This window comes from Chiloscyllium plagiosum, unplaced genomic scaffold (genome assembly GCF_037043375.1).
Source record: "Chiloscyllium plagiosum isolate Xiang-an unplaced genomic scaffold, Cpla_swu_hap1 HiC_scaffold_31, whole genome shotgun sequence".
Lineage (NCBI taxonomy): Eukaryota > Metazoa > Chordata > Chondrichthyes > Orectolobiformes > Hemiscylliidae > Chiloscyllium > Chiloscyllium plagiosum.
The window spans coordinates 7,795,955-7,810,483 of record NW_028270169.1 but is presented as its reverse complement, the minus strand read 5'-3'; the positions used below and the strand labels follow the sequence as shown (position 1 = coordinate 7,810,483).

The following is a 14,529-nucleotide window of genomic DNA, read 5'->3' as shown; positions in this document are numbered from 1 at the left end:
TGACTGGAAGTTGATTCACTCACTTAAGAATTATTTTCATGATTTTAGAGTGAATGGATTTAACAGTGTTGCATTTCATTTAATTCTTTGCCACTTAACTGTTAATGTGTAACTGACTAAACCAATAGCTCAGATGTAATTCATATCAGAAATGTATATTTTTAAAGCACATGAACGTGTTTTTCCCTTTTCTCACATTCTGACTGATCTATTCCCAGCAGTTCTGTTTTTATTTTAGATCTTCAGAATCTGTGAGTTCTCTGTTGTAAACAGTATGCTACTGTACAATATGTAATGCACACCATAGTGATTCTATCCTTCAGAATTGGTATTCTCTATAATGCATATAGCATATCATGTTCTGTAGAGAGAATCTAAAGCATGTATTTAAAGTATTTATTATCTCTTATTCTTTCTACTAAACAAAGCTATTTTGCTCTTCAGACTATTTAATAGTGTGACCATTATGTTAAATAAGTTGTTATTCTACATTAATAACATCCTTTGTTGTTACACACAAGATAGGTTCTGTATTAATTTATATCAGAAGTATGCTATTATGTATTGTGACATATGTAATATAGAGCATCTACTTTGAATTATTTTACAAGGCTGATATAACACTTTTACTTACGCATTACCCTATATCAGACATTCTAGCTTGTACAATGGAAGTGTTATTCTATGGAATATAATACTAGGTTAATTATTGTTGATAAGTTACAGTATATTTGTAACTCTGCATAATTAACAGGAGCATTGTAATTAATGTAATGTTTGGTATGGGTTATTCTCCATTGTACACAGTTTTTTATTAGACAATTCTGTTTTGTATATAGGGGCCTTTTAAAACTCATATCACCATTCCTTGTAAAGCTTAAGTTTTGGTGAGGGTATGCAACCAAATTAAAATTGGAATTTTCAAACATTTTGTCCTGAGTTGATTGCCCTGTGGAATTGTAGCTTAGAGAATGAAATGTGAAGACAGAATCAAGAACGCCTCAAATCTGTGACAGTAACATTGTTTTGTAGCTGTGTATTGCCTGTCATTCCTCCTCCTTCATGATTCCTCACCTACTTATTCTCCTTTAGGGTTGTAAATTCTTTGGGGTCTCCTGGAAATATTAACTTGTCTCCAGGAGTCTGTTGTGAGCAACCCAGATGAAAGTTGGGAGATAGGGGACACTATTGATTGAATGGTGGTCATGAATCATTCAATCAGATAGTCAGGAATCCCAGTCCCTTTCCAACTAGCCATGGACATGGCATGACAAGTGACTAATGGCCAGAGAAAGGCCAGAGCAGTTAAAGCTGAAACCTCCAGGTATATGTATAGCCAAAGCTGGTAATCAGATCATCTAGGTCATCCTCTTGTGTCGGGGTTCCATGATTTTAGAGCCTGCAGCTACTGGCGTCACTATTTGATGAAGACACAGTCAGAAATGTGTTTGAATAGTACAGCAAGAGGCCTATTCAAACGAGATTGAAAAGATATCAGAACAATGAAGACAAGAGGTAGAGACAAAGGAAGAAAAATAGAGACAATTAAAAAGCACACAAAAAAAGTGGAGGGCAGAGTGTACATAAACAGAAAGAGCAAACAGAAATAGAAAAGGGAAAGATAAACAGCTGAGAAAAGGTGAGACATCAGAGTTGCTGAAAGATAAAAGGCAACATTTATGTTCTGTGATATTGCAAAGGAATAATATTAAAAAACTCAGGAAATACAGATGGAGTTTGCAAAAGACAGATGTGGGGCACAAAAGGATACTCACACAAAGAGATAATATAATAAGAGAATCAGACAAAGGCAAATGAAGGAAAACAAATAAAATGAGAGAGATAGAATGACAAACAAATCCAGTGCACAAGCAAATGAGGTCTGGCTTTGAGTTGGGTTGTTAAAGCATTCAGACAAACTTTAACAGTCAGTTTATAATCCATTATTTTTATTATTTGTTCTGATTGGAACTACGGTTTCATAAAACTAGCAGCAAAAACAATGCACAACATTTCATTGCAAAAATGCAGGAAGCCAGCCACGTCCAGTATTGAAGCAAATCTACAGCTATTGGGAAAGGCAATCAGGCCACAATTTACTTACTGCATTGCACGAAGACTAACGTGGTATTGGCAACATAATAATGACAGGTATGAGGAAGAGTTCAATCACTCCACAGCCTGAATGTCTAGCTTTGATCCTTTGTGTGTGAAGGCTGGAGGCACAGTTTCTCTGATAAAGAGTGACAATTCATTTCTGGACCTGAACGCTTTTACTGTATTTATACCACAGCCCTGATTAGAATCTAATCTGGATCAAAGAATGACGGGTGGAGAATCTGTGGTGGCGCCAGTTCATGGTCATGATTCTGTATGTGGTGAGTTCCTGCATTCGAGGGCAAGGGAGGGAAGGAAGTGCTGAACAGATGGAAAAGGCTTAACTGAATCAACAGCAAAAAAAAGTGGATAGTCTATGCCTGGCATCTGCTGGTAATAAAGGAAGGATATTCTTAAGAATAAGAACAATATTCTTAAGAAGCACCGTTCTCAATCTCAGAACATCCCAAACCCTTTTCATTCAAAGTGTATTCTCTCTTGTAATATATAAAACACAGAAACCAATTTGCACATGGCAAGGTCTCACAAATAGCAACGTAATAAATCACTGATGAACTTTTATGAATGATGTTGCTAGAGAGATAAATACTAACCAGGACACTGGGATAACTCCTCCGGTTTTCTTCAAAGTGTACAATAAAATCATAGAATTACAGAATGCCTACAGTGTCAAAGCAGGCTATTTGGCCCAACAAAGCCACACTGACCCTCCCAGACCCATTCCCCTACCCTATTACTCTACATTTACCCCTGTCTAATGCACTTAACCCAACATCCTTGAACACCATGGGCAATTTAGCATGGCCAATTCACCTAACCTGCATATCTTTGGATTGTGGTAGGAAACTGGAGCACCTGGAGGAAACCCACACAGACACAGGAAGAATGTGCAAACTCCACATAGACAGTCGCTCGAGGCTGGAATCAAACCTGGGTCCCTGGTGCTGTGAGGCAGCAGTGCTAACCACTGAGCCACTGTGAAGTTTAGTGAGTATATTTAAGAAATGGTAGATTTGTAGAAGCTGAAGATGTCAATGGGTATGAGGAAAGTGCATGAATATGGCAATGTGATAGAGGAACAGCCATGATTTTTTTGAATGGAAGAGCAGGCTTAATGGACTGTATGGCTTACTCCTGCTTAACACCCTCAGATAGTACAGCGCTTACTTAGTATAACAATGAGGTATTAATCTGGATTTTGACTGGAATGGACTCAACCCCTTTGCCTTTTGATTCAAGAGATGAGAGAAATAACATTGTGCGGTGGCTGACATTGGCAGAAACTTGAACTGGGTACACATTTGGGAATTTAAAATAGAGACAGAAAATAAACTAGTTTAAAAATGCAGAAAATAAAACTAAGAATAAATGTGGAATGGATTTACATAGAGTGGGTCAGGTTTGAGTTTGAATGGAATTGAATTAAATCCAGATCACGTAAATGTTACTGATTCACTCCACAAATGCGTAAATAGGGCCACCAATTCAGTTAATTTATTTTCACACCAATTCCACATTGAAAAATTGAAATAATGTAGATTAATTTAACATATTTCTCTGCATTGTGTATGTTGCTCTATTTATTACTCACTTGCATCACATGTTTAATTCCTACAGTGAAGTGACAACAAATAAGAGCCACGGCAATGAACCTCTGCTTCTGACCACTGATGGCAAATATAGACAGTGCCTGTCAGACATATTTCAATCTGGATGAAGAACTGATATACCAGCACCTGTACTGCTATTATCTCCCAAACGAACCTTCTTCAGGCGTGCAAGTTTGGAGTAACTGCCCATATGTGAATCTACCACATTAAAGTGGAGGATCTGTTAAGTTAAAGCTAAAGCTGTCATTTCTTTGTTCCAGTCCGCACTCCATCTTGTATTCCATCTCTTTATTCTCTTTCCAATATTTACTCCTGTGATACTTTCTCCATTCATTATTCCTTCCCTCCCCACTACATACTCGACATAGAATTCCCACTTTTCTTGATTTCCCTTTCAGAACCGTGTCCCAATATTCACTTTTCCCTAAAACATTCATTCTACAGTATTCCCTCGATCGGTATTTTCTTCTTCTGTTATTTGCTTTTTAAGATAAACCTGCTTCTGTGGTTTCCCTCCTACTGGTATTTTGTCTTACCAGTATTCCCTTCAGCTAGTCCCTTGCTTTGATATTACCTCTTTCTGATATTACTTGCTTCATAACCTCTCCAGCTGCTTCTCCTGTTCAATTTTCACACTGAGTCTGCCTCTGGAATTTCTGATGTAGAGGTGCTGGTGTTGGATTGGGGTGGACAAAGTTAAAAATCACACAACACTAGGTTATAATCCAATAGGTTTATTTGGAAGTACTAGCTTTCAAAGCGCTGCTCCTTCATCAGGTAGCTGTGGAGCAGGATCATAAGACACAGAATTTATAGCAAAAGATCACAGTGTCATGCAACAGAAGCGACATATTGAACAAAAACCAGTGTATTGCTTCAGTTGTATGACACTGTGATCTTTTGCTATAAATTCTGTGTCTTACGATCCTGCCTCACTAGTTACCTGATGAAGAAGAAACACTCCAAAAAGCTAGTACTTCCAAATAAACCTGTTGGACTATAACCTAGTGTTGTGTGATTTTTAACTCTGGAATTTCTGAACTAGGGAACTGAATGACTGGATGTTAGTCCAGATTACCACAGTGCTCCTCTCACACTGCCCAGCCAGACAGATGTGATCATGATATAGATGATGTAAAGAACTAGCCAAGAACAAACATCACACAGGTATTGCAATCAGACTTTGAAAGAAAAACTCCCACTATAACCACTGCCCACTTCTCCAAAACACTGCCTACCTTCACTTTGTTAAATCAGGGGTAGAGAAACAGGAATTATCCATCAGGGTGGAGTCTGTAAAATGACTGATAGCAATTTTAACAGACTGAAACTTTTAACCTGGCAGATACTCAAGGTAGGAACTGGAGGGGGAAGGTATCCAATTTGGTTTTACATATAAAAGGGCGTTTGCAGTTTTAATTTGGTTTCATGGGATTATTTCATGAGGTGAAGCAAGGTACAGGGTGAGGTACATTTCAAATATCTGCATTATTTCATTTTTGTACTACATCTTAGGGTGCGATAAAACAAGGTAAATGCAATGATGAATAGTTCCGTAAGTAAACGGCCCAGGAAAGCTGACACTGTCCATATCTGATGAGAGTACCAGGATTAATCTCTGACCTACGCTAACTATTCACCTTGAAAAATGTCCTAGCAATTACAACTGGCTTTGGTAATCATGTACTAGAGTGAGGTGGAAGGATTATCTGGTCCTGATTTACTTTGCCTAAGGATGCAAGTATACTGAGCACCTCTTAAAGTTAAAATATCCAGCTGCATGGTCACACATCAAGAATGTTCATTGAACCTATATCCCAGTGAAGCCCATGTGTCAGTGTTACTGCCTGCCAAATCATACCCCAGCATGTATCAGTTCCTAAGGAGCCCACATCCAAGAAATAGTGCTAAGGGAGCCCAGCACCTCAGTAGCAATCAGAATCTATTCACACTAGATCCCAATGAGAATCAGCACAAATGAATTCAATAGGCCAGTGCCAATCAATACACATGGAACCCTCTGTCAGGTTCAATGAAGGCCAGTTTAACATATACAAGAGTCACAGTTAGTGCTCTTGGACTACTGACCCAATCAGAGGTAACTCCCATTGCCTCACTCAACATGCTCTGCAATCTCAGTTACAGTCAGTATCTGTGGAACCCATACCCAGTGAGAGTTGGTGTTTGTGGAAACTACACTTCAGAGAAGATCAATGTCTTTGGAAGCTGTACTCTAATGAGATTCAGTTTCTGTGGAACCATGCCACAAGGACAGCAAGTGTAAGCCATTGTTTATGAAATTGTATCCCGGTGAGAGAGTCAGAGTGTCTGATGAACCAAAACCCTAGTAAAAATCCATATACTCCAGTGAGATTCAATATCTATAGACTTTTACATAATTGAAAGTTGCAACTAAATGTCTTTGTAAGCTCTACAACAGAGAAAGTGTGTTTTAAACCTGTACCAATGTGTGTGGGATCCATACACCAGTGACAATCAATGTCAATGGAATCCATACCCCACTGAGAGTTAGTGTGTGTTGACCCCATACCTCAGTGAGAGTCAGTGTGTGGAATTCTCACCCTAATGAGAGGCAGTGTCTGGGGATAGGACAGTGGCAAATGGAATTTGATTCTGAAAAGTGTGAGGTAATGCATTTTGGAAGGACTAACTAGACAAGGGAGTACATGATGAATGACAGGACCCTAGGAAGTACTGAGAATCAGAGAGACCTTGGTGTGCATGCCGACACATCCTTGAAGACAATAAGACAGGTGAAAGATTGTTACAAAGGCATTTGGGATTCATGCTTTTGTGTCAAGGCATTGAATACAAGTGCAGTGAGGTTATGATGGAGCTGTAGAGATCATTAGTTAGACCACAGCTGGAGTATTGTGTGCAGTTCTGTTCACCAGGAAGGGTGTGATTGCTCAAGGGAGGGTGTAGATGAGATTCACCAGGGCGTTGGCCAGTCTGGAAAGTTTCAGCTTTGAAGAGAAACTAGATAGGCTGGAGTTGTGTTCCGTGAAGCAAAAAAGATGGAGAAGATCTTACTGAGGTATACAAAGTTATGAAGGGCATAAATTGGGTAGATAGGAAGAAGCTTTTCCCCTTGGTAGAGAGGAAATAGCAAGGAAACATAAGTTAAGGTAAGGGGCAGGAGATTTAGAAGGGATTTAACATGACATTTTTCACCCAGAAACACCACAGCACACAAGGCTATGAGCCAAATGGTAGAAAATAGAGCAGAGTGGATAGGTGCCAGATGAGTGGTGCGGACATGCCAAATAACATGCTATTGTGCTGTAAAAACTCTATTACTCTGCAACTCGTACCCTAGTGAGAGTTAGTATCTGTGGAACTTGTACCCTACTGAGAGTCAGTGTGTGTGTAATCCATATCCCTGTGAGATTCAGTGTGTGTGGGATCCATATGCTAGTGACAGTCAGTGTCTTTGGACTGTGTATTCCAGTGAAAGTCAGTGTCCATGAAATGTACACCCCAGTAACAATTCGTCTCTGTGGAACCTGTACTCCAATGACATTCACATGTTCAGAAAAGGAAGAAATCTAGCCAAAAAAAAATTTCCAAAAGCAGCAAAATTCCCAAAATTTAACAATCTCAGTGTCCTCACACGGACAACATGTTCAGAGATGATTCATTCATCAAATCACTGTGTTGCTGCTTGTGGTCTGTGTGTTGTGGTTGCTCAGCCTGTTCTTGAGGGAGCAGCTCAGTCCAAATGAGAAAACCAATGGCTGCTGATTATACTGGTGGCCTTGGACTCAGACAGAATTTCAGTGACTGATGCACAAAGGCTCCAGTCAATCGCCCACACTTTTACCATCACAACCTGCAATCTGGGGGATGGCAAAATCCCATTACCTTCATGAATGCACTGTTGTTAAATAGGGAAATGTCTTCTCAGACCCTGCAACCTTGTTAGGAAGGCTCGGGCTTGGGACCCCGACATTAACATTGAACTCATTGGCAGGAAAGCACAAAAATTATTTAAATCAACTCCCCAAGAGCACAGTGGGTGTAACTACACCACATGAACTGTAGTGGTTCAAGAAGGCAGCTTACTCCCACCTTCTCCTGGCCTTGCTGGTGATTCCCACTTCCTATAAATGAATACAAAAATGTTGGAGCTGTCCCACTTTTCTTTCAACCAAGTATTATGAATTTAAAAACAAAATTTTCAAGCTGGAAACACAACAGCCGTAGATTGGCAGCACAACTGAGTGCCAATGCCATTTGTGTAACCTTGCTGTATAATGCAAGTGTATCTGGGTGTAATTCCAGAGCTTGGAAGGATATGGATTTGTTTGTAGGATTCATAACATGCTACTATCTGAGAGTTCACTTGGGATTGACTAAGGAAAGAGGAGGGAAGGAGACAAACTGGAGGATAACTCTCCTTGACCACTCAAGCCAAAGCTCTTTACAAAGCACTCTGAAGCATTGTCAAGAGGTACTGACAACCTCCCAGCTTCAGAAAGGTATTGTGGAAGAGAAAACGATTTTTTTTAACAGAAAAAATTAATATCAACAGAATAACACAAATACCTACAAACACGCTTCTTATTTTTACTGCAGGTTTGTTAATTCTCTGAGTAACTTCTAATTTATTTTTTAAATAAATGCTTGATGGGCCAGATGTAGGATGCAGCAGAGGTAGGAGGCTCCTACCTCAATTCCCAGTCTGGGATGGCCACAGTCAACATCTGCTCCATATAAGCTCAGGCAGAAAATAAAAAGCCAGGTTCTTCCACCTGATTACTCTTCTCTGACTCTGCAAGAAAGGGGCTTTGTGTGGTCATCAATGAAGGGAGAGAGTCAAGAGTGTGGTGATGGAAAAGCACAGCCGGTCAGGCAGCATCCAAAGAGTTGGAGGATCGATGTTTCAGGCATAAGCCCTTCATCAGGACATTGATTCTTCTGCTCCTCGGATGCTGCCTGACCGACTGTGCTTTTCCAGTGCCACACTCTTCGACTCTGATCTCCAGCATCTGCAGTCCTCACCTTCTCCTAATTGAGGGACGGAGTCAATTCTTCTCTAGAGCCAAATTATCATGAAACCTGGTAACATGAAATAAATACCTGAGGATTGACATGTCTATGGATCCTGCAGGCTAGAATGAATCAGCAATTCAAGAGGGACAAAACTGGATAGAGAAAACAATGCCCATTAACAGCAGCAAATACATAAAGGGATTCTTGTGAGCTTTTGCATTGATGTCCCACTAGCAAACTGCACCCTCACAATTCCTTTTCAATTTTTTTTCCTCTGGAATTTGGAACTGGGTACCACAGAGGCCTCAGAGTCTCGAACTAAGTTCAAAGACGCCTACAGTTTACTCCTGTGATTCTTGCTGTTTCAAGTATGCTCACACTAACCATTTCACTTCCCTAACCTCTTCTGCACCCCACCATCCCACTACAACAAGGAGATCAGCAGCACTCGGAAAGTTAAGGGAGTCAGAGGACAGATTATTCCCTGTGCTGTCTAATATGATGGAATTCCTTTCACAGGAATCCTCTGAAAGGACGAGTGCTCTTTAGATAACAGCAGGTTTCTAATAAAACTGAAACTATGTCAATTTAAGGCAATAAAGCAAAACCACACACACAACATGGCTCTCTCTAATCTTAGAAATACAAAGGTTGCCACTTTGCAACATGTTTAAACTGTTAAATGGAAACAAGCAAGAAATTATATAGATGTCAGTGCAGCCTTGATACAGCAACTTGAGCGCTTCCGTTTGTCAGTGTCTGAAATTGGTGGGGAATCAAGGGGATTTGCCAGCTCTGGAGAATTAGAAAACCCAAAGGGGACTTGCAAGTTAAACAAATCAGCACAAACTGGAAGCTACAGGGGTAAACCATCACCTCTTCCCCCTTCCCCCCATCACTGTTCAGATGACATTCTTTCAGTCTAGCCGTTACTGGAGGGGCAGAGAGAGTTCAAGTCTCACGTTCCACTCTGTTGATCTACGCGAGGGGTACAGGCTCCGAAGTTAATGGAGGTGGTGGCTGAAGTGATGGCGGGGAGGGAGGGCATGCTTAGTTGAAACTTGTTGGGAAGAGGCTGAGTGGCTGGTTTTCATTGGTGGGCAGTGGTGAGCGGTAGCCCTCAAAGTTGCGCGGGATACTTCCGCTGGTGGAACCGGAACTGTTGCTCAGGGTCTCGATACTTCCTTCTCGCTGGAGCTCTGTAAGAGAAATAGGAGAGAAACCTTTAAACCTCCGGGGTATAGAAATCAAAGGAAATCAAACCCTTCTTGCAAACTTTCCCCTTTATGTGGAGAAACGTCTTGTGGGGTACATTTCCTGCTAATACTAGCCACCCACTCGCGAGGTACTCAAGTGACCATGCTCTCGGAAAACTGAAAAAAAACTTGAACTTGTAGAATAACCTTTAACAGCTGCAACATACACATAAAGCTTTACAACTAATTAAATAATTTTGAATTGTAGGGATTTAGGAAGCAAAGCAGCCAGTTTATATACAGCGAGATTCCACAGCAATAATGCAATAAACGGCAACAATCTGTTTGTTTAGTGAAGCTGAGAGAGGAATAAATATTGGTCAGCACGTTGCTTTTCTTTGAAATAATGCCATTGAATCTTTTACATCCAGATGACAGGGCAGACGGGTCGTGGTTGTATGTTTAATTCAGGAACAGGAACCCCAGCTGATTTCCACCCTACAGCACCCCCTCTCGCCCCACCGCAGCCGAGTAGGGTGTGTCACCAGACGAAGTCAGCAATGGCCAGAGATTGAAGCAGGCCTGTGAGACTCAGTTCTGTACTGGAGTGTGCAATTACCCACTGAGTCATCACGTACTGGAAGCCGATTCTTTCTCAAAAAGCGACAGCAATGGTTTCATTAAAGAGGACTGAGGGAGAAGAAAGAACGTCGAGGAGTGCGTTATGCCCCGCTCAATGATTCACTGCTCTGACTAAAAATCTCTCAATAAGAGGCAACATCTGGAATCTATGCTTGAAGTTTGCTTTTGATTACTGGAATGAATGTTTAATCTATTTAGTACTCTGCAGGCACTGTTTCCTGATTCAGGAAATGTGGAGGGGGCAGGTGGCGTGTTTCTGTGTCCACATTAATGCTTTTCTGACACCCAACAACTGGAGCTGGAGGCGGGGGTGGCCTGCTATTCCTTCTTTGGAGATAAATCTCCTTTAAAGCAACTCCACTTCCCCATCGATGGCACAAGCAAGGCTTCGAGGTACTTGATGACAGGCTATTATTCCCCTCTCACAGTTCAGAGGGACTAATGACAAAATTCTTGTGTTTTTTCGAGGATGGAGGTAGATGCTTGTTAAGGAAGGGAGTGAAAGGTTATCAGGGTGGGTGTGACAGTGGAATTCGGGTTGCAATCAGATCAGCTATTATCTTATTGAACAGCTGAGTAGGGCTGAATGGCCAGCTCCTATTTATATGGTCATTTGTAAAATTAGCTTAATTGATGCAGAACACACCAGATAGAGATTGTACATACTTCAACAACTGTTCAGTTGAGGTCAATAATTTGGCTTGCAGGATCAAAGGCTCTGAAACCCAATGGCACAGCGAATCATTACCTCTGTACCAGAAGACTCATAGACTCACAGCAGATCAGTCAGTCCAATCATACCAACCAGATATGTTAAATTAATCTAGTCCCATTTGCCAGCACTTGGCTCATATCCCTCTAAACCCTTCCTATTCATATATCCATTCAGATGTCTTTTAAATGTAATTGTACCAGCCTCCACCACTTCCTCTGACAGCTCATCCCATACACACACCACCCTCTACATGAAAAATGCCCCTTATGTCCATTTATATCTTCCCCCCCTCACCTTAAATCTATGCCCTCTAGTATTGGACTCCCTTACCCTGGGAAAAAGACCTTGGCTATTCACCCTATCCATGCCCCTCATGATTTTATAAACTTCTTTAAGGTCACCCCTCAATCTCTGATGCTCCATGGAAAATAGTCCCAGCCTATTCAGCCTCTCCCTATAGATCAAATCCTCCAACCCCAGCAACATCCTTATAAAGTTTTTCTGCATTCTTTCAAGTTTAACAACATCTTTCCCACAACAGGGAGACCCAGGATTGAATGCAGTACTCTAAAAGTGGCCTAATCAATATCATGTATCGCAACATGACCTCCCAACTCCTATACTCAATTTACTGAACAATGAAGGCAAACACCTTCTTCGCTACCCTGTGACTTCACCCTTAAGTAACTATGAACCTGCATCCCAAGGTCTCTTTAATCAGCAACACTCCCCAGGACCTGACCATTAAGTGTATAAGTCCTGCCCTGATTTGCCTTACCAAAGTACAACACCTCACATTTATCTAAATTAAACTCCATGTGTCACTCCTCGGCCTATTGGCCCATCTGATCAAGGTCCTGTTATAATCTGAGTTAATCTTTTTCACTGTTCATTACCCCACCAATTTGGATGTCATCTGCAAACTTACTAACCATACTTCCTATATTTACATATAAATCATTTATATAAATGACAAAAAGCAGTAGACCCAGCATCAATCCTTGCAGCACACCACTGGTCACAGGCCTCCAGTCTGAAAAAGGAACTTTCCAACACTATCCTCTGTTTCAGACATTAAAGCCAATTTTGTATCTAAATGGCTAGCTGTCCATGGATTCCATTTGATTTTACCTTGCTATCCAGTCTACTATGCGGAGCCTTGTCAACAGCATGCTGCAGTCCAAATAGATAATGTGCACAGCCCTGCCTTCATCTAATTTATCACTTATTCAAAAAACTCAATGAAATTAGTGAGACATAACGCTTTCCTCCAAGGTTATTTTTATAACCTTTAAACTCAAACTTAATTTTTTTCCTTTCATGTCAGCTGTCTGTCTCCCACCAATGACATAAAAGGGGTCACTTTCATTCATCAGTACAAGGATGGAAAATGGAGGCTTAAGCACTCAGATAAAATCCAACAGTGAACTCAGCAAAACATCTTGACATTTATCTAAATTAAACTCCATCTGACATTCCTCGGCTAATTGGCCCATCTGATCAAGTACCCATTGTACTCTGAGGTGACCTTCTTCACTGTCCACTACACCACCAATTTTGGTCTCATCTGCAAACTTACTAACCATATCTCCTATATTCACATCCAAATCATTTGTATAATGACAAAAAGCAGTGGACTGAGCAACGTTCCTTCTGGTGAGAATGTGGAACACTGTCAAAGATGAGGTGAATCAGGGTGGGAAGAAGCTGACATTGCAGAAACACCTGCATGGACCGGTTGGGCTGAATGCCTTGTTTCTGATCTGTAAATTCTATATAATTCTGAGTCACACTTCAATTGGAGGAAAATCGAGGCCAGTCGTGCAAATAAATGAAAATGATCTGTTTGCAGTATAAGTAAATAACCTTGCAGATGTCACTGATCTCTGGATGCTGCTCCATGGTTAGTGGTTGTGTAATCCTTAAGTGTGTCCTGAACAGTCAGGAGGGAATATGGATACATGAAAGTGGAACAAGGCACCTTGGGTGTTTGAGCCTGCTCCACCATTCAATAACATCATAGCTGATCTGATTTTAACCTCAGTTCTATATTCCTGTATATTCCTGATAACCTAACTACCTCTGCCTTAAAAATAATTCAGTAATCTGCATTCACTACGTTTTGAGGAAGGGAATTCTAAAGACTTGCAATCCTCTGAGAGACAAAAAAAATGTTTCTTCATCTCTGTCTTAAATGGGCGATCCCTTATGAGCCCAAGTTCTAGATTTTCCCACATCATTGAACATCATTTTGACATCTACCCGGTCAAGTCCCCTCAGGATCTTATGTTTCATAGAGTCAAGGTCATAGACTCATACAACATGGAAACAGACGCTTTGGTCCAACTCATTAATGCTGACCAAGTTTTCCAAACTAAACTAGTCCCACTTGCCTTTGTTTGGCCCACATCCCTCTAAACCTTCCCTATTCATTTACCTGTCCAAATGTCTTTTAAATATTGTAACTGTACCTGCATGTACCACTTCCTCCATTGAATAAAAGCCTAGCCTATCTAACCTTTCCTGATAAGGTAATCAGCTCATTTCAGGTATTAGGAAACCTTCTCTGAACTGCTACCAATGCACTAACATCCTTGAATAAGTACGATGGCCTGTGTACTATGCACAGTACTTCAGATGTGGTCTCACGAATGCCCTGTTTAACTGAAGCATAACCTCCCTACTCTTGCATTCAATTTCCTTCACAATATACTATAACATTGTATTAGCTTTCTTGATTACTTGCCATATTTTAGAATTGTTACAATATTACTTCTTAAGCTAGAGACAATATCCATGGCAGGCACATCCCGCTCAATACAGGACAGTTCTTTATAATTGATGGTGCTGCTAAGAAAAACCTTCCTTTGAGCGATTCATGCCTATTTTGCCAAGGTTGGTCCAACAACTGCCCATCCTGATATTAGGTATGACAATAAACAACAAATTCTGGAGTGACTGTTATACTGTGAGGCTTAAATTTTCCATATACCAGTTATAAAAGATCCTAAATGAAGTGACTTTGGGCAATTGCAACTTAACTTGCATGGATTCTGATCCATTGTTTAAAGTTGTTCATGGCTCAACACGAAACTGACAATTTCATCCATTGATGCTATAATTACAACTCTGCATCGGAGACTGGAAGGGTGAAGTTGGGCTGCTTTTCAAATCCTGGGCTTATGACACATGGAATAATACATTACAAAAGGAGGCAATTTTCATCATTGGG

At 40.7% G+C, this 14,529-nt stretch overlaps 1 protein-coding gene across 2 annotated transcripts in view; it reads right to left on the bottom strand.

Annotated features, from left to right (window-relative positions):
• Positions 1–1,928: 1,928 nt before the first annotated feature.
• bcas3 (BCAS3 microtubule associated cell migration factor) overlaps positions 1,929–14,529 on the bottom strand; it is a 1,223,934-nt gene continuing 1,211,333 nt past the window's right edge. For both annotated transcript variants that reach the window (XM_043718095.2, XM_043718097.2), the window contains one exon: positions 1,929–9,943. In XM_043718095.2, coding sequence (XP_043574030.2) covers positions 9,795–9,943 — 149 coding nt within the window. In that variant the 3' untranslated portion in view covers positions 1,929–9,794. The remainder of the gene's footprint in view (positions 9,944–14,529) is intronic.